This window comes from Macaca fascicularis, chromosome 11 (assembly GCF_037993035.2).
Source record: "Macaca fascicularis isolate 582-1 chromosome 11, T2T-MFA8v1.1".
Lineage (NCBI taxonomy): Eukaryota > Metazoa > Chordata > Mammalia > Primates > Cercopithecidae > Macaca > Macaca fascicularis.
The window spans coordinates 23,671,550-23,692,961 of NC_088385.1; the positions used below are offsets into that span (position 1 = coordinate 23,671,550).

Here is a 21,412-nt window from a genome sequence, read left to right on the forward strand (position 1 = left end):
TGCTTTCTTTGCATATAAAACCTATTCTACTTATTAATCCTATACAACTTTCCAATGAGTGGTTTAATGTAGGAGAGTTTACCTTCACAATTAAATTTCATGGTCTTTGAGGGAAGGTACGATGTCTTGGGCATATTTGCATTCCTTTGGGGCATTCAGTTCTACTAGATACAAAATTACGCTAAGTCATATCAACTTAATTCTGTTCTTTTTCTAGGAAATTTGCTTGTGATTGTATTTGTAAGTTACTTTGGATCTAAACTACACAGACCAAAGTTAATCGGAATTGGTTGTCTCATTATGGGAACTGGAAGTATTTTGACAGCTTTACCACATTTCTTCATGGGATAGTAAGTGCTAAACAGCTCTGAGCCATTTATTATCAGCTACTTGTAACTTAGCAGTAGAATTTTATTTTTATACTTTTAAGTAGGCAGTTACCTTTTGAGAGGATTACCCGCATGTATGCGTAGAGAAATGGAGTATATTTCCTATATAATAGTTCATGTATTGCTTTATTCATCATGGCTTTTATAAACTTTTAAATAAGAATAATATTATATAAGATATACAGTTTTATATGAAATAAGTTATTTACCAATTTTAGTATAACGTATGTATTTTATGTTTTGCCTGTAAGATTTTGATTATACTCAGTAAGACTTCACAACTTCACCCGCTGCTGTATATGTTTTCCCACCAGCATTTCAATGAAGCTGCTCTTTCTAAGGTAACTTGTAGTTATGGTTAGAGTAAGAAGCTCATATGAGAAAACTGAAAATAGCAATAACTTAAATAAGATAGAAGCTTATATTTTACATTTTGTAATGTAGCTAGTCCAAGGATGATGTGATTCTATTTTTCATCATAGTGCTATGCCTTGCATGGCCCTGTCCTCCTGTTACAAAATGTAGCAGTGTATTTCCAGGCAACAGGATAGAAGAAGAGAGGAACAAGAACAAAGAGTACACATGGGCTGAGGCCCAGGAGCATTTTCAGAAGCAAAACACTTTCACTGATTTCACGTTTACCAGAAGTCGGTTACATTTTACACATAGATATAATATATAGATGTTGGAAAAAATATACTTTATTCCAGGTTTCCCTATTTCCAGCTAAAAAAAATTCCAACTTCTGTTACTATGGAAGGAGAGAAGAAAGGATACTGAGAGACAATGAGTGGTTTGTTAGAGACATCAATTACTTAATGCCAGCAATCATGCCTTTTGGTCACCATATTAATTCTGCTTTTTCCCCCTATATTTGGCCTTTATAAGAACTTTCTTCTTAATGATACTGCTTTAATACACATCATATTCCACAATCTTGATTCATTTTCCTATTTTTGTGGCTTCTTCATCATGACCATCTTTTTCCTTTGCTTCTGACACCATAATTTCAGTGTCCCACAATTCCCTCTAATCTTCTTAATATCTTGTTCTTCATGATTTTTATGGAGAATATGCCTTAAATGCAGCTACCCCAGCTTCATCTTCCATTGCTCCCCATATTTGAGGATCACATTTTAGGCTTACAGTTCTTAGTGTGCCATAATATGTCATATCTTTGCATCTGTTATTTCTACAGACTTGAATTCTTTTCTTCCTTTGTCTACCAATTAGAATTCTATCTATCTTCAATATTCATTTAATCTATCCTTCACATTGTGAAGTTTTCTTTGATCTACACCCCACCTCCAAGAAAAGCTGATTATTTCTTTTTGGTGGGTGTGTGACAACTCAGGGCCTTGTATATTAAACTTACTATATCTTTGATCATATACATTTATCTTAGAGAGTGTGACACTTCCAAACACTGTGTGTTTTATTTCTTGTTCTTTGAAGTTGAGCAAAATACCTGGCACACTATATGGTGCCCTTAGGGCTCACAGAGCACTTAGTATTTTTGAGCATCAACATCCATCCCTAATCCAGCTCCATCTCTGTTGTTCTTACTAAGCTTTTCCTCATAAAGTTGAAATGAATTAGAAATCTGTTTTTATTGAGTTTTGAAAAGTCAAGCACTAGTGTGTGCGTGTGTGTGTGTGTGTGTACATGAAAGAAAATCTGACAGATTGACCATCTTTGATGATAACTCAAAGGGATAAATAGACATAGTTAACAGATTAAAAAAAAAACCAACAGGTGAAACCAGGATATTTCATATCTTGACCAGAATATAAGCACTCTTAGGATAATAGCAAGGTGATAACCCACTTTGTTCACAGTGTATTGAAGTATCTTTCTCAGTGGACTCCCTCATTTCACCCCCTTCCCATCACCTGTTCTGAAATACATGCTGAGAAGTTGACAAACAAGATTCTGGTAATTTGGAGAAGACAGTGGTTCAAATAAAGGGGAAAATTTCTCTGTATTTCTGGGAAAACTGAAAATATTCAGTAGACAAGCAAAATGTTCAATCTAATATTGCTCTTATAGTTACAGGTATTCTAAAGAAACCCATATTAATCCATCAGAAAATTCAACATCAAGTTTATCAACCTGTTTAATTAATCAAACCTTATCATTCAATAGAACATCACCTGAGATAGTAGAAAAAGGTAAGAATTAATAGTGACAGTAAAACAAATTCTAGATTGATAGATTTAATCACATCTATAAAGTTTGTGATATTCTTTAGCAGAATTGATTTAAGAACAAATAGGAAGAACATTTATCCCTCACATACAGGCAAAATCATACTGTTAATATATGCAGTCGATTTTTGAACTACACAGGTTTGAACTGCACCTGTTCACTTATATGCAGCTTTTGTCCAACCAATCACAAGGAGAAACCCACCCATGTGGAGGTCTGACTTAAATAGGCCGTTTCCACAGGGCCAACGAGAGGACTTACGTCTGCATAAATTTCTGTACATATGAGTTGTCCAAATGGATTATTATATATCAAGGGCATTTAGAAGTAGATAAGAATAAAGAACAAATTTAGTAGGAAATTTGCAAAAAAAATACACATTTAAAATAAAAAAGCAGAAAGTGGCAGAAATATGTGAATAATAAAACTTCTCTTTATAGAAATGCAAAATGTTATAGCGTTTGAAGACTTTGTAACTATTATGACATAATAATATCATTATAATGATAACCCCAAAATTTAATAAAAATAAATGAAGTGGAGGAAAAAAATGATTTCAAGTTTTATGTATTGCTGAGAGAGTATAAATTGGAAAGTCTATCTGGAGATTAATTTTCAATATATATTAAAGAACAAAAATATACTTGCCTACTTCCTTGATTAATTTTTTTTTTTTTTTTTTGAGATGGAGTCTTGCTCTGTTGCCCAGGCTGGAGTGCAGTGGCGCAATCTCAGCTCACTGCAAGCTCCGCCTCCCGGGTTCAAGCCATTCTGCTGCCTCAACCTCCCGAGTAGCTGGGACTACAGGTGCCTGCCACCATACCCGGCTAATTTTTTGTATTTTTTAGTAGAGACCGGGTTTCACCGTGTTAGCCAGGATGGTCTCGATCTTCTGACCTCGTGATCTGCCTGCCTTGGCCTCCCAAAGTGCTGGGATTACAGGAGTGAGCCACTGTGCCCAGCTCTTTCTTGATTAATCTTAAGGAAATAATCAGAAATGTTCACAAGGACATTTCATAATCACAGCCATGACATCCGTGTTTAAGAGAATAAAAATAAAAATATTTTGTAACAACAAGAGATTGTTTAAACAAATTAGCAAACTATTATTAAACACACTATTATGCAGTAATTAAAATTTTAATATAGAAAAACTCTTAACAACATGGGGAAATTGTGACAATATGGTGATAACTGTGTATGCACCTTAAAAATAACCTGGATTTTTAAGTACATAATGTACATAATGAATATTATGCATATTTTGTTCACTAAAATTGTAGAAGATCTAGAATAACATTTGCAATGATCTTCTGTGTGTCGTGTAATTATAGACAATTTTTACTTGTTTTCTTTGTGCCCTTCTTAATTTTCAAACTTTGTAAAGTAAATATGAATCACTTTGTAATTAGGAAAGAAACAAACAAAAAAAAAAACAAAAAATGAAGGGTTTAAAGTGGTTAAGGTCCTAATAGGAATGTTAAAATTAATTTTTAAAGTAAAACACTTTCTTATCTCTATAGATTGTGTGAAGGAATCTGGGTCACATATGTGGATGTATGTCTTCATGGGTAATATGCTTCGTGGTATAGGGGAAACCCCCATAGGACCATTGGGGATCTCGTACATTGATGATTTTGCAAAAGAAGGACATTCTTCCTTGTATGTAGGTAATGTACAGAAAATATTAACTTTCATGATTACACTCCCTGGATCTACCCTTGAAATAATAACATCATTAGTTTTTTCTTTTACCTATTAGAAAAATATTTGCAGAAGTGTATTGTGTAATATTACTTTAAAAAACATGTTAAATCAAAACCAAGTATTTGTGGCATCTGATTAAATTGTTTTGTAATACTTACAGGTAGTTTGAATGCAATAGGAATGATTGGTCCAGTCATTGGCTTTATCCTGGGATCTCTGTTTGCTAAAATGTATGTGGATATTGGATATGTGGATCTGAGTAAGTACTATCAAAACAAGGTACCATGATAGTGTCTTTTAAGTGCAGGACTCCATTCTTCCAGAGAATTAAATTCAGTCTTTCAATAGTTCTTTGTTTACTATTTTTCAAAAGTTACAAGTAGGAAATAAATGTATTAATAATCAGAATAAAAAAGAAATTTAGCTCCTATTTATACTTTGCTTTTACAACTAAGTGTAAAAAGAGATTTTTAACAAATTTATTTTAGATTACTTGATCCAAAATAACCAAACTTAAAATGTCCCTTTCCCAAAACTGGCCCAGTCAAGTAAATTTTATTTTTCAGTTGATGGTGACTTGGATGTTGATGTGTAGAACTCAGATATTGATGTTTGCTTTACCAAAGCCTCCTTGTGGCTGCTGCATTGACTTAACGGCGGGGGTGTTTTAAGAGAGGCCACGGTGCACTTTGGTTGTGATCATTTTTCCTGATTCTCACTGACGGCTTGGCCTATGGCAATATTTAATGAGTGCTTATAGAACAAATGAATGAAGGAGTGGACACATAAATAAAATTTATGAATTTTGTCTTCACTCTCAGAGCATGCTTTATTTCTCCTCTCATAGAAGAGTGAGAGTCAATGTTGTAAGATCTGCCTCGACTTCAGGCCCTCCTTCCTGCAAATATACCTTCACCATATCCATATTTATCTTTTTTTACCCATACTTATGAAAAAATATTTATCTTTAGCTAATATTAGTAGATCCAACTGGGGTTTAGATTTCCTCTTTCTGCCTCTTCTACATCTGCACCCTCTCTTTTCCTCAGCAAACACACTCAAGTCTATCCCATCTATGTACACATATACATTTTTATATCCCCAAACAACTTGCCAATTGATTAACTGTTTCTCAATTTGTCTTCAAAGCCAGGTACCTAGAAAAAAAATAATCTAACATAAGCGTCTCACCTTTTCACCTCCCATATACTTCTCATCCACTATAATCTGCTTTACTGCTAATAAAACAATCAATTTCTATGTAATTTACTAATTGCAATGGATATTTTTCTATAATTTGTTTTAATGGATAATTCTACTACCTGTTGAATTTTTTTCTTCTTAGATTTTTTTTTTTAAACAAGTGCCTAAAACTCAACCTGTCAAAAACTGGTCTCATCGTCTTATTTCCAAACCCACTTTGTTTCCTATATTCCCTCTTGATGAATATCTGTACCTTAATTCAATGATGGGCTGAATTCCTATGTCCTGTAATCTCACATTTCCCTTTATTTAAAATTGGAAAAACTTTTTTTTTTTTTTGAGATGGAGTCTCACTCTGTCGCCCAGGCTGGAGTGCAGTGGCCAGATCTCAGCTCTCTTTTTTATTTTCATAGTTCTCAAAGTCTCTTTCAACATGTGACTTTTCTCATATAACCCTTACTTCATCATTTCCATTGGTCTCAAATTTGGTGCTCCTATTAATCATCAAGAGCATGCCTTTATTGTAGCCCTTCTCCCAACAATCTATAAATATTTGCATACTTACCCACCATCTCTTTGAGAACATGACAGAATTGTGTCTGTGTTAGCATATAATAACTCGTCAGGGTTTGTGAATAAACAAATATGATTTTCTTGAGGACTTAAATAGATCACTCCAAAGAGACCAAAGGATTCATTCCAAGATGGAATAGCAATTATTGTAGGCCAAAGAATCATAAAGTGTTTTCTATTATAAAACAAAAGCAAGTACCTGATGATATGTTTTATATCTTCCATGTTAGACATATGGCTTAGTGTAGCTATACATTATGTACATTATTTTTACTCATTTGCTCTAGTTTAATCATTGCTTTTTAACACTGAGTACAAAATAAGTGTTGGAGGTCTTTAGGATAGTAGTTTTGTAGCCTCTCTATTCAAAAATAATCATACCATTTTAGAATTCATAGTGATTCAACTTCTACCCCTGACCGTTCAGACTTTATCATGTCTTCTCTTATTCCGTGAGAAGCATGAAGGGAACTTATGATAAAGTATACTTTGGTAAACTTTAATTCCTACGGTAGCCAAAGACATAACATAAATGAGTAAAGAGTATCAAGGACAGGAAATTAGGGCGTGATGGTTAGAATGGGGAGAGTTGTTGTTGGTGCACTACTCTCCCCAAACACCCCAAAACTCATGTGCTCCCCAGAACTCATGTGCTCCCCAGCTCTGGTCTATACTTTTCATACAGAATTTTGGGACCAGCATTAATAAGGCTTTCTGATTGGTTTTCCAGAGAATCCAGGAACTAACATTTTTACGTAGAATTTTCCAATTTTTAAGATTGTGTGTGAGCCACGGGAAACACTGGCAGAACATATCTAGCTCAGTTATGACCTTTAGTTCCTATATATAGACCAGTGAAAGAACAAAAAAAAAAAAGTCATCAAAATTATATTTCTGACAGGTGATAAATAAACACTTAGCATGTATAATGGCGTTACTGATTTAACTAGTCATTTCCTGAAGTCTGCCTGAGTTGTTGATTATGAAACAATATGATCACATAAATCAATTTTAAAACCAGATCAGTCCATACTAGAAAATCATGTATTTCTAAATAGTTTTAAACCAAGTCAATATTTTTTCATGTCAATGATTTTTCTTATTGATCAGAGTAACGGCATCAGTTAAGTGTGCTACAAACTTCCATGGTGTGTGTGTTTCCGTGTGTGTACGCTTTCTTAATTTTTATCATTTTTATTTTATTGAGATAAGAACAATGAAAATGAACCCTACCTCTTAAAAGTACAGTGGAACCTTGAACAGCACAGGTTTGAACTGTGCATGTCCACTTCTACATAGCTTTTTCAATAAGTGTGTTGGAAACATTTTTTGAGATTTGTGACAACATGAAAAACCTTGCAGATAAACTACGCAGCTTAGAAATATAGAAAAAGTTAAGAGAAAGTTAGTTATAGTGTGAATACATAAAATATATGTAAATACGATTTTATAATTTACTATAGTAAAATATGCACAGATCTATTATTAAAAGTCAAAATTTGTTAAACTTTCCACAGAGAAACTCTTATAGACCTTAGACGATGCCATTCCCAGTTGCAGTATTAAATCATAACTGCATAAAATTAACTGTAGTGCTTACTTCACTGCTGTAAAAATTCTCTAACCATCTCCTGTTGCTATTGCAGTAAGCTCAAGTGTTGAGAGTATTTATTTAAAATGCCATGTGTCATTCATCATCTCCATGTGAGTAGTTTTCCTCACTCTCCAGTAAGTGATGAATCACAGTAAAAAGTGAACCCTTGCGTTTTCTGTGTATTTTTCATCCTGTTTAGTGCTGTAACATCAATCTTAAGTAACACTGTGTGAGCCATATGAAGTGCCACTAGTGATGCTGGAAGGGCTTCCAGAAGCAAAGAAAAGTCATGACATTATAAGACAAAGTTGAATTGCTTAATATGTACTGTAAATGAGCTCTGCAGCTGGCCACTGTTTCAATATAAATGTATCCAGTACAAGGACCATTGTAAAACAAAAACTAAAACCCACACTCACAGAAAAATGGAATGACATGAAGCCTCACTGCAGCTACAGCATTGGGCACAAAAACCCATCCTTTTAGTGAAATAGCTTTTTATATCATATTGAAAATTCAACTTTTATGTAGATGCAAGATTGCTATCAGAAAGGCATACCTGTAGACTCAAAACATGATTCAAGAAAAAGTGAAGTCATTATATGACAACTTAAAGCAAAAGGAAAGTGAATGATTTAAAGTTGGAGAATTTCATGCCACTAATGGATAATTTGAAAATTTTCAAAAGAGGTTTGCCTCAAAAAAGTGTCATTATAACAGGAGAAGCAACTTCTACCACTTAGGAGGTTACGGAAAAGTTCTAAATGGCATAAATAAAGTCATTGAGGAGAAAGGACATCTACCTGAGCAGGTTTTTAATCAGATGAAAGTGCCCTATTCTGGAAAAAAAAATGCCACAAAGTACACTTATTAATAAAGAAGATAAGTGAGCACCAGGATTTAAGGCAGGAAGGGATAGGCTAACTCTGCTGTTCTGCGCAAATGCAGTGGGGTTTATGATCAGAACTGTTCTTACCTATACAACTGCTAATCCCTAAGCCTTGAAGGGGAAAGATGAAAAACAGTTGTTAGTCTTTTGGTTGTACGACAAGAAATCCTGAACAATAATAACTTTTCTTTTCTGAAAAGTTATGACAGTTTCCTTCCATGCTTTGTTCCTAAAGACAGGAAGTACCTTGGCAGGAAGAGTTTACCTTTTAAAGTCCTTTTGATAATTGGCAATGCTCTGGGTCATCCAGAGCCTCATGAGTTGAATACTGAAGGTGCTGAAGTGGTCTGCTTTACCTCAAATGCAATGTCTCTAATTCACCCTCTAGATGTGGGGTCCTAAGGACATTTAAGGCTCATTACACATGTTACCCTATAGAAAGGATTGTAAATACTGTGGAAGAGAACCCCAACAGAGAAAACATTACAAAAGTCTGAAAGGATTACACCACTGAAGTTGCCATCATTGCTGTGTAAAAAGCCACAAAAGCTGTCAAACAGGAAACAAATTTCTACTGGAGAAAACTGTCCAAATGTTGTGCATAGCTTCATGGAATTCATAATCATTCAAGAAAATTATGAAGAGATTGTGGATATGGCAAAAGAAAAAAAAGGTGTGGAGTGAAGAATTTCAAAACATGGATATTGGAGGCATTCGAGTGGTAACAGGCACATCAGAGGAATTAACAGAAGACAACTTGATGGACAGAAGTGCTTCTGAAGGAATGTCAGCTGATGAGGAAGAAGACGTAGTAGAAGCAGTGACAGAAACAAATTGACATTAGATAATCTGGCAGAAGCGTTCTGATTATTCAAGACTGTTTTGACATATTTTACAACATGGAAGCTTCTGTAATGTGGGCACTGAAACAAAACAAACAGTGGAAGAAGGATTGGTACCATATAGAAACATTTTAAGAGAAATGATAAAGCAACAAAGTCAAATAGAAAGTATGATGTATTTCTGTAAAGTCACACTGTGTATACCTGCCTTTCCTGTCTTCCTTTTTACTTCCTCCACTGCCTCTGCCTCTACTACCCTAGAGGAAGCAAGAACAATACCTCCCCTTCCTCCTCCTCCACCTACTCAATGTGCAGAGATGAGGATGAAAAGCTTTATGATGATCCACTTCCACTTAAGGAATAGTAAACACATTTCCTTGTGATTTTCTAAATGTCATTTTCTCCTGCTTAATTTATACAAATAATACAGTTTATAATACATACAACATGCAAAATATATGTTGACCGTTTATGCTATTGGTAAGAATTCTGGCCAACAGTAGACTATTAGTGCTAAAAAAGCACTTGATAACATTCAACATCCCTTCTTAATCAAAGCCCTAAAAAATCTGGGGATAGAAGAAACATACCTACCCAAATATATCTACAGATTCAAGTTAAGTTTTGGGGGAACTAAAAGTTATACACGGATTGTCACCTGTGTGGAGGGTAAGCCACCCTAACTCCCATGTTATTCAAAGGTCGACTGTACAATTCAGGATTGTTAACTACAGGCACAATGTTGTTCAGCAGATCTCTAGAGCTTACTCATCTTGTATAAAAGAAACTTTTTATACCCATTAACTGGGAATTCCCTCTTTCCCCTTTCCCGCAACCACTGGAAATCACCATTCTACTTTCTGCTTTCATGAGTTTAACTCTTTTGTATGCCTCATATAAATGTAATCACTCAGTATTTGTTCTGTGACTGGCCTATTTCATTTAGCACAATGTTGGCAAAGTTCATCCATGTTATCACATATTGCAGGATGTCCTTTCTGTTTCACGGTGAAACAGAAAGTATTCCATTATATGTATAGATCACATTTTCTTTATTCATCTCTCTGTAAATATTAGGTTGTTTTCACATTTAGACTATTGTGAAGAGTGCTGCAATGAACATGCAACTGCAAATATCTCTGTGAGATCCTGATTTCGATTATTTTGGATATACACCCAGAAGTGAGATTGCTCCATCGTATGGTCGTTCTATATTTAATTTTTCAAGGAAACTTCATACTATGTTTTTATACTGGGCGTGCGATTTTGCATTCTACCAACAGTATATAAGTGTTCAAATATCTCCACATCTATGCCAACACTTTTCTCCTTCTTTATTTTTGATAGCCATCCTAACGAGTGTATGGTGATATGTAATTGTGTTTTTGATTTGCATTGCCATTATAATAAGTGATGCTGGATATCTTTTCATGTACCTGTTGTTCACTTCTATATATTCTTTGGAGAAATTTCTATTCAGGTCTTTCACCTATTCTTAAATCAGGTAATCATATTCTTGTGCTATGGAGTTGCAGGAATTTTTTGTACATTTTAGAAATTAACACCTTATCACATATATGCTTTATGAATATTTTCTCTTATTGTGTATGTTGCCTTTTCACTCTGTTGATTATTTCTTTTGCTGGGCAGAAGCTTTTTAGTTTGACCAGTTCCATTTGTCTAATTTTGCTTTTATTGCCTGTGCTTTTGGTAGTACATCCATGAATTATTGTCAAGACAAATGTAATGAAACTCTTTCTCTAAGTTCTATTCTAAGAATTTTATAGTTTCTAGTTTTAAATTTTAATCTTCAACACAGTCTGAGTTTATTTTTTCAGTATATATAATGGTATAACATCATTCTCTTGTATGTGAATATCCACTTTTCTCAACACCATTTGTCAGAGAAACAATTATTTCACTATTGTGATCGCTTGTCAAAGATCAGATGACTGTATACACACAGATTTCTCTGGGCTCTGTATTCCATTCTATTGGTCTATATATCTATCTTTATGCCAGTACTGTAATGTATTAATTACTTTAGCTTTAACATATATTTGTAGTCAGGAAGTGTGAGCCATCATCTTCATTCTTTCTCAAGGTTGCTTTGGCTATTTGAGGTCATTTGTTAGTTTCATATGAATTTGAATCTGTGGATATATGTGGGTAGGTATGTTCCTTCTATACCCAGATTTTTGAGGGCTTTTATTATGAAGGGATGTTGAATTTTATCAAGTGCTTTTTTAGCATCAGTTGAAACGATCATAGGATTTTTACCTTTCATGCTGTTTATATAACGTATCAGATTTATTGATTTGCATATGTTGAACTAACCTTGGATCCCAGGATAAATCCCACTTGGTCATGATGAATGATCATTCTAATGTATTGTTGAATTTGGTTTGTTACTATTTCGTTGAGGATATTTGTATCAATATTCATCAGAGAAATTGGCTTGTAGTTTTCTTTTTTTGATGTGTATTTGTCTGGTTTTTGTATCGGGGTAATATTGGCCTCACAGAATGAGTTTGGAAGTATTCCCTCCTCCTCCATTTTTTGGAATGGTTTGAGTAGTATTGGCATTAATTATTTCAGTCTCTTTGTTAAATTATCTGATAGTTTCTGAATTCCTTCTCTGTGTTATCTTGAATTTCTTTGAGTTTCTTCAGAACAGCTATGTTGAATTCTCTGTTTGAATGATTACATATGTCTCTTTCACCAGGATTGTTCCCTGGTGCCTTATTTAATTTGTCTGGTGAGGTCATGTTTTCCTGGCTGATCTTAGTGCTTATGTTATTCATCAGTGTCTGGGCATTGATGACTTAGGTATTTATTGTAGTCTTTGTAGTCTGGGTTTGTTTTTACCCATCCTTCTTTACTAGGCTTTTTAGGTATATGAAGGGACTTTGGCCACAACCTCAATAATACTGTGGTTTTTACAGTCTTGGGGAGGTACTGCCTTGGTGACCTTGGAAAGTATATGGAAGAATTCACTGGATTATTAAGCAGAGACTCTTGTTCTCTTCCCCTACTTTCTCCAAAGTAAATGTAGTCTTACTCTTTCTGTGCTGAGCTGCCTGGAACTGGGGGTTCAGTGATGCAAGCATCCTTGTGCCACCCCCCCCCCCCCAGCTGAGACTGTACTGGGTAAGACCTGAAGCCAGCACAGCACTGGGTCTTGGCCAAGGCCCTCTGTAACTACTATCGGGCTACCATCTATGTTAACTCAAGCTCAAGGGCTCTACAATCAGTAGTTGGCCAAGCCGGCCAGGTTTGTGTCTTTCCCTTCAGTGCAGTGAGTTCCCCTAGGCCTCAGGCTGGCCTACAGATGCTAAGAGCCAAGGTTTGGAGCAAAAAACCTTAGCAATTTACCTATAATAGATGTTCTGTTCTACTGTGGCTACACTGGTACCCAAAACACAGCACAAAGTTCTTTTTGCTCGTCTCTCCCTTTACCACAGGCAGAGGAGCCTCTCCCTGTGTCCACCGCCACCACAGGCCCAAGGAAGATTCTGCCAGGCCACCAACCATGTTCAATTAAAGCTCTAGGACTCTTCAGTCAGGTTATTATGAATGCTGCCAGGTCTCAGAGACTCATCCTTCAGGGCAATGTGTCTCTTAATTCAGGACTAGGCTATTGGACAGCATTTCTACACTTGCCTGTGGCCCAGGGCAGGTCTAGAAAAGGTGTCTAAGAGCTTAGTTCTGGACTCAGGGACCCCAAAAGCCTTCTTGTTGCTCTACTCTACTGTAGCTGAGCTGGTACCTAAGGTGCAAGACAAAGTCCCCTTTATTTTTCCACCACTTCTCTTAAACAGAAGGAGTCTTTCACCATAGCCACCACAGCTGGGAATGTGTTCGGTCACACCTGAAGTCAGCAAATCTCCGAGCCCAAGGCCCGCAGTGTATTAGTTTGATACTGCTGCTGGTTATTCAGGGCCTGAGGGCTCTTTAGTCAACTGATGATAAATGCTGCCAGGTGTGGGTGCTTCTCTTCAATGCAGTGGATTCCTTTTTGGGCGCCAGGATATGCCTACAACTGTTGTCCATGAGTTAGGACCTCAAAACTCTGTCTGGTGCCCTATTTTCCTGTGGCTAAGCTGGTATTAGAAAAAAATATTTTGCAATCTATGCATTAGAAAAAAAGAATCACCTCTCCAACTCTTCATGGACGGACCTTATTATAGGAGAAAACCCGCATCAATCAGCCCAGCCACATCTTCTTGGGCCTCTCAAACTTTCATGGTCATCCAAACTGCTATCTTTGTCTTAGGATCCCCCAGGCATGTAGCGCATGCAGGGTCTTATCAACACTTTTACACATTTGAGACAGAAGACAGTCCTTAGTCAACTCTTAGGAAAGTTTGAATATTTGGCATGCTGTCCAACTCTTTCCCTCCCCACAGAGAATTTGGAAGCTGAGGTTTCTTACATCATCACTCTGCCTAAATCTAGGGGCAGGAGGAGCTGTGACAAGTGCCCATGTGCCAGTTTAAATCATCATTTTTGTGTTCTTTGTAGTACCAGGGGCCAAGTGTATGCCTAACCCAAAGACAAGGAAGACAAAATACCTTTCCTTAAGTAGAATTCAGAAAAGATGAAATGTTATACGTGTGGTCCAAATCTTTGCTTCCCCATGGAAGAGCTAAAAGCTTGAATTTCGTTTCTGTTTTTGTCTGTTTTTGCCTGCTCACCCTGCACTAAGCTAGGGGGCAGGATCTGTGATAAATGTCCACATTCTGGTTCATCTTTATTCTCTGTAGTTCCCAGGTGACTGGCATATGCTGGATCCTGTCAGCACTTTGAGGCAGATGAGATAGAAGCCAATCCATTAGGTAGCACTTGGAAAGGTTGAAATGTTGAATGTGCACTCCAACCCTTTCTCTCCCCAAGGATAAGCTGGGAGCATTTTTTTTTTTAATTTTATTTTACTTTAAGTTCTGGGATATATGTGCAGAATGTACAGGTCTGTTACATAAACATGTGCAATGGTGGTTTGCTGCGCCTATTAACCCATCACCTAGGTATTAAGCCCCACATGCATTAGCTATTTGTCCTGATGCTCTCCCTCCTTCTGTCCCCATGACAGGCCCTAGTGTGTGTTGTAGCCCTCTCTGTGTTTCTGTGTTCTAGTGTTCAGCTGCCACTTGTAAGTGAGAACATGCAGTGTTTGGTTTTCTGTACCATGTTAGTTTGCTGAGGATAATGGCTTTCAGCGTCATACATGTCCCTGCGAAGAACATGATCTCCTTCCTTTTTATGGCTGCATAGTATTCCGTGGTGTATATGTACCACATTTTCTTTATCCAATCTATCATTGATGGGTATTTGGGTTGGTTCCATGACTTTTGCTAATGTGAATAGTGCTGCAAGAAACATACCTGTGTATGTATAATAGAATGATTTCTATTCCTTTGGGTATATACCCAGTAAAGGGATTCCTGGATCAAATGGTATTTCTGGTTCTAGATCCTTGAGGAATTGCCACATGTTTTTTTGTTTTTTTTTCTTTTTCTCTCACACATTCACTCTGTGTTAAGCCAGAGGGAAGAGCTGTGTCAAGTGTCCACGTGCCAGTTTAAACTGTTAGTTTTTCCCAATTGTGTGGTACAATACTGAGGAGGAGAATGGCAAGAGGGTGTCTCCGATTATCTTACTGGTTTTTATGTATCTGGTTTTGTACTTTGCTGATGTATAGGAGTCTCTCAATTAGTTTCTGTATTTCTCACAAATGAAACTGATCTGAATATTACTGTTGAATCAGTATGTTCATGGAGAGAAGGGTATCTAGTGCTTCCTATTCTGGTATCTTGCTGATATTTCATGGATGCCTTCCCATTATTTAAACTGTATATTTTCTACCTACTAAAATAACTCATTTACACTTGAGATATAGCATTTACACATTACTCTTATACATACTTTAAGGGAAATATAGTTGAAATAAAATGGTTAAATGATCTCTAACATTTAGAGTCCAATATTTCTGGGTTACTCTTAAACTCAGATTTTCATTTTGCATAGTTTCTCATCCTCTGTGCTATCTGGAGAGTTGCAAATCAGGTTCCTGGGTGGTTAGGGTGGTGTGGATAGTGGTGTGGTGGTGGTGTTTATTGTCTCTCAGTATTTTTTGCCAGCTGCTTAAATTTTATTGCTGATGCTTTCTTGACCTCATCAGATGATTCCAGCATTGTCAGACAACAGTGAGGATTCATATTTCTTCCATGAATAGTTATTAAATGGTCTGAAGAGTTAAATGTCCAATGGTGACAGCTGTCCAGTCATGAAATCTGAAAAGCCACCATGTGCACACAAGCTCAGGCAATGTGAACAGTGTCATGACTGATTCCTGGACAACAGCAATTGCAAGATGTCATCAACCTAGTCTCAGAGATAACAAAACATGAAAAGAAGAAAATAGTGTTTTAGAATTGAAAGTAAACATATAGTTTACTTCCTTCATCTATGGAAGACTTCAATCATTATCATTATTTCCCAGAACCTACTGTATTTCAAAATGATTTTTGACTGGCTTCTTCTAACTGTTTCTCCTAGGCACTATCAGGATAACTCCTAAGGATTCTCGTTGGGTTGGAGCTTGGTGGCTTGGTTTCCTTGTGTCTGGACTATTTTCCATTACTTCTTCCATACCATTTTTTTTCTTGCCCCAAAATCCAAATAAACCACAAAAAGAAAGAAAAGTTTCACTCTCTTTGCATGTGCTGAAAACAAATGATGAAAGAAGTCAAACAGCTAATTTGACCAACCGAGGAAAAAAAGTTACAAAAAATGTGACTGGTAAGTATTTAACATTTATTGTCAACTTAGAATTGTTAATCTCAATGAAAGGGAGAAGTGAGTAAAAAATAAATAAATAAATAAAGCATACTCAAATCATCTACAGTTAGCTTTCTTCTCCACTAAATTTAGCTGAATTATTTTTTCTAAAACTCCTATTAAAATTAACAAGTATGTCTTGAGCACATAAAAAGGGGAAGAGGATTAGGTTTCTGCTGTTTAGAAGACAAAAACCAATCGAAGCTATTAACATCTGTTCCTTATAAGCCAAATAGTACATATTCATTTTAATATAATATAGTATAAACTGTGAGGGTTAAAAGGATTATAATATTTCATTCATTTATTTATTTAACAAATGATACCAGCCATCATACTATTCCCTGGTAATAGAACGTTGCCTTTATTTTTTGAGAACTTAGTGGATGATAATGAGAAGTATATAGATCATTGTAATAAAGTATCTTAAGTACTATGGTAGGTTATATTTAACTATTCTCAGGTGTAGAGATGAAATAAGGAGAAGGAAGTCAGGAGAGGAGTCTGTCTAGGTAATTAGAGCAAGATTATTTTTCTTGGTAATTAAAATTATATATATCTTATTAAATTAAATTAATGTATATATGAATTAAAAATGTATATATACACATATATAATCTTACTTAAATATTCAAAAATGAAGTGAAAAGCAACATCAGTAATTAAGATATTTGGAGTCAATAATGTGAATTAGGATTCTTTAGCACTTGATAGTCGTAACTCTTTTGAATATAAGTCACATGGGCTAATGGTGAACCATTGAGAAGCAGTAATCAAGAGAATGATCTAGCAGCTGTCAGAGCAAGATATTTGAAATGGTAAGGTATTGACAGCAGTTTTCAGTTTTAGTTAGCAGTTTTAGGGAGAAATGGTGAAGCAGTAAAACCTGAAGCAGTGCAACCAACACCTAAACCCTTGGCACTTTTTCAGGTTTTCATTGAAGTAAGCTTACAACCTTTCCAAAGTAACCCATATTCTTTCTCTCATCAGTTCTTTCACTTACCTTTGTTGTTGTTGTTATTTTCTCCTCTCCACCACACTAACCCAAGAGCAATGGGATGCTGGAGCCTTGTATATTCACTCATTAGAGTGGATTCCTCAATTTCAGCTGCGTAGGTAGCTTTAAATTGTCCGTGGTAGGAGAATTTACCATCATGTGTTACCATGGAAATGGAAAAATATTACAAATCGGATTTGTTTCTCAATGAATCTGTTGTTAAATGTTTACCAGCACATCATTAATGAGTTTTTATAGTTTAACATGCATACTAAAAATAGCATATCAAGGATTTTTTATTTTGTCTATGCTATGTTTCTACTTTAATCCAATCCATAACAATTAATGATTTTTTTTCTTTTTTTTTTTTTTTTTTTGAGACGGAGTCTCACTCTGTCACCCAGGCTGGAGTGCAGTGGCGTGATCTTGGGCCCACTGCAACCTCTGCCCCCTAGGTTCAAGCAATTCTCCTGCCTCAGCCTATAGAGTAGCTGAGACTACAGGCGCACGCCGCCATTTCCAGCTAATTTTTTTGTATTTTAGTAAAGTCGGGGTTTCACCATGTTGCCCAGGCTGGTCTGGAACTCCTGAGCTGAGGCAATCCACCCACCTTGGCCTCCCAAAGTGCTGGGATTACAGGCGTGAGCCACCGCACCCGGCCAATTAATGGATTTTCTAAACCAATAAGGACCAGGGTTGACTGTGAGCCCAAAAAGAATAAAGAAGATAATAAGGTGCAAATAAAGGGGCAACTGTAAACATTGTCTATATTATGAGCTTTTTTTTTCTTTAAGGGTAGTGACGTGAATAGTAAAGTGAATTTTAATTAGGTGCCCATTAGGAATGGTTAAAATACTAAGTACTTATAGTCAGAAAAACAAATTAGATTTATTCTATACATTCTTGAGTAGAACTGAGACTAATTGATCAGAAGGCAAAGAAAATTTCAGTTTGTTACAAAGACAACATGTAAACAATGAGAATTCTTCAAAAGTTGAGCAAATTCCTCTGAGGTAGCGTAATGTCACTTGAGTTGTTTATTGATCCATTTTTTAATGGATCAACATATAGTGAGTTATGATTGTATGGAAGTTCAGCTTATGTGACATCCGAGTTCCTGTTTACCTCAAAACTTTAACAATTTGGTTAATCCACATGTTCCATTTATTTTGAGCAAAGGTCACAACTCTCTTAGAATGCCTCACAAATCGGTGGTGATTATTCCTCACTGGGGAGACCTAAGGAGGGAAGCTTGGCGCTTTGTTTTAACAACTTTAAATATTTTTTATTCCTGCTATACATTTTCTTAACTCTTTTCTGTTCTGTGCCATTTCTCTGTCTTTCCTTATTATTATAATCAGAGGAAACAAAGTATTTATTTGTTACCGTTTGAAAGTACTGTCCATATCTAATGAAAATCTTTAAAGGTCTATGGAGAGCAAGATCTTTCACAGCCCATATCATCCATCTCTCAGTAGCCATATCTCGGACTTTCTTGCTGTACTCTGAAACTTCCTGTTGTTCTAAATAGTTCCTTCCACTTTTATCTCATATTATGGCTGATGGAGTTGGCAATCACAGACCCAGATCACATAATTTCTGCCATGGACAGAAGTAAGAAGTTTGTTGCTGCACCTACTTGTAGGCATAGGTTGTTGTACTATTACTGTCATAATGTCACTTGAGATCAACATCGTTATCCCCTGCCTCACCTTCTTGCATCTTACTATAAGGAATTTATAATACTGCCAGATATATTGAGGCAGTATTTGATGGTACACAAGCTATATACCAGGAAAAAAAGAGGTCTGAGCCCTCATACTAATGTTTTCTGTAAAATTTTTTGATGTTAGTGCTCTTATTTCTGTGTCTTAGATTATACTATCTTTACTTTAAATTTATATTTAACAATTACAGTTTTAAAATAATTATGTTAAATGCTAATAAATAAGGGACATCACATTTCTCTTCCTCCCTCCCTCCCCCCTCCTTCCCTCCCTCCTTCCCCCTCCCTCCCTCCGTCCCTCCCTCCCTCCCTCCCTCCCTCCCTTCCTTCCTTCCTTCCTTCCTTTTTTTTGTGACAGGGTCTGTCCCTGTCTCTCAGGATGGAGTGTAGTGGTATGAATATGGCTCACTGCAGCCTCAACCTCCCTGTCTCACACGATCCTCCCACCTCAGCCCCCCAAGTAACTGGGACTACATGCATGCCCCACCATGCTCAGTTAATTTGTGTATTTTCTGTAGAGAGGGGATTTCATCATGTTGCCCAGTCTGGTCTGTAACCCCTGGGCTCAGGCGATCTGCACGCCTCAGCCTCCCAAAGTACTCGGATTACAGGCGTGAGCCACTGCACCTGGTGAACATCACATTTCTGATTCACTTTTTTTTTGTTTCTTGGACACTAAGCATATTGCCTGGTACCCAATTGAAAACCAAACATTTGTTGAATAAATGAATAGGTGAATTAGTCTATATCTAATAGTATGGTAAAGTGCCAAAGATAACCAAATATTAAGTGAACAAAGCAAGTTAAAAAATACCATTTATGTATCATCCTATTTGAGGTTAAAATGAAGGAAAGAAATAAATAATAATATACATATGGAAAATACTGAAGGAATATATTAAAAACTTGACAGTAGGATTGCAGGGTACTGTCTCTGTGTTATGTCTTTTGTAACTTTAAGTCTTATATAACTTATATTGACAAAACTCAGATATGAGTATATATTTTATTATTGAAATATCTTATTTTTATAACTCTATAGGTTTTTTCCAGTCTTTGAAAAGCCTCCTTACCAATCCCCTGTATGTTATGTTCGTGCTTTTGACATTGTTACAAATAAGCAGCTTTATCGGTTCTTTTACTTACATCTTTAAATATATGGAGCAACAGTATGGTCAGTCTGCATCTCAGGCTAACTTTTTGCTGGGTAAGACATATTTTTTACCTGTTTGCTTGATAAATGAAACACTACTGAGTACTTGGTGTTCCAAATCACATTTTATTATGAAGGTGATTTTATATTTTACTAAATATAATCTTATTATCTCTCAAACTTTACAAAATTTCTCCATCTTGTGATATTGTCATTGTTCTGCATTTGAGGTTGCATCTCATGTTAGGTGAATTTAATTCTATAGGTGAAATTGTAAAGAAAAAAAATTGCTTGTGAATAAAACATTTAGATGTGGTATCCGCATAATTGGATCTTATAGTACTGAGATCCTAAGACAAACCCTTTTATAATATAACCCTTATAATCCTATAATTCATGGACTGAAATAAGGCCTCAGCTACTTATAAAACACATCATATTAATGTTTTCAGAAGGAGAATCAATTTAAATACATTACAAAATATGCATGATTCAAAACAAATATCATATTTTAGAGAGGTTTTTTTTTTTTTTTTTTTTTTTTGCTACAATACCTATTTTCAAAGTCATATTGAGACCTTCTCCTTAAGGAAATTTTATCTTATATCACTTTTCTCACAACTCCAGTATTGTAGAAATCTTGTAGAAATTTGATAAATATTTGATGAGTTAAACAATGTATCAAATGGTAGGTATCTAGGTCATATGTACATAGGAAAGTAATAATTAGAAAATCTATATACTGAAGCATTGGAACAGGCTTCTGGATGATCTCCCTGTTGAACTGACAGGTTTAAACTGAAAGATTAAGTTTTGACTCGCAATAACCTCGCTTGAATTTTTTGTTAGAGGAATCTTCACCTGTAATAACACTTACAGGACCGTGAAATGGAAAAGTTGTAAGAGGGATCAATCATTTTTAATCCTGTATGTAGACATTTTTTATCATATCAGGGTATATATGTGTTTTATGAATAATAAAGAGATTAGTTCAAGAATTTAATTCTAAAGCCTTGGGCAAAATTGGAGTGAGTTATTGAGGATTGAAACTCTGTTTTGAGAGATGTAAAGGATTTTAGGTGGTAGGATAGAAATCTCAGAGGAAGAAAGATTTTGTTTGTTGTTGTTGATTGCCAAAAAAAAAAGAAAGAAAGCTCCTCATAGAAATAACCATTTTAGACACATAAATATTCTTAGCCACTGCCTTTGCTCGTGAGGAAGCCAACCCCTCATAATTGGCCAAAATAAATTATTTTTGTCTCTCATATGGTATACTTGTCCCTTACCTCCA

General features: G+C 35.7%; 1 protein-coding gene across 2 annotated transcripts in view; it reads left to right on the top strand.

The window, feature by feature from the left end:
* Positions 1–21,412, top strand: part of SLCO1B3 (solute carrier organic anion transporter family member 1B3) — a 91,560-nt gene that overhangs the window by 31,532 nt on the left and 38,616 nt on the right. Inside the window, exons 4-9 of one of the 2 annotated variants that reach the window (XM_015430175.4) lie at positions 218–350; positions 2,439–2,560; positions 4,121–4,267; positions 4,465–4,563; positions 15,964–16,206; positions 20,011–20,175. In XM_015430175.4, coding sequence (XP_015285661.3) covers positions 218–350; positions 2,439–2,560; positions 4,121–4,267; positions 4,465–4,563; positions 15,964–16,206; positions 20,011–20,175 — 909 coding nt within the window. The remainder of the gene's footprint in view (positions 1–217; positions 351–2,438; positions 2,561–4,120; positions 4,268–4,464; positions 4,564–15,963; positions 16,207–20,010; positions 20,176–21,412) is intronic. The other variant, XM_074006352.1, reaches the window with a different exon arrangement.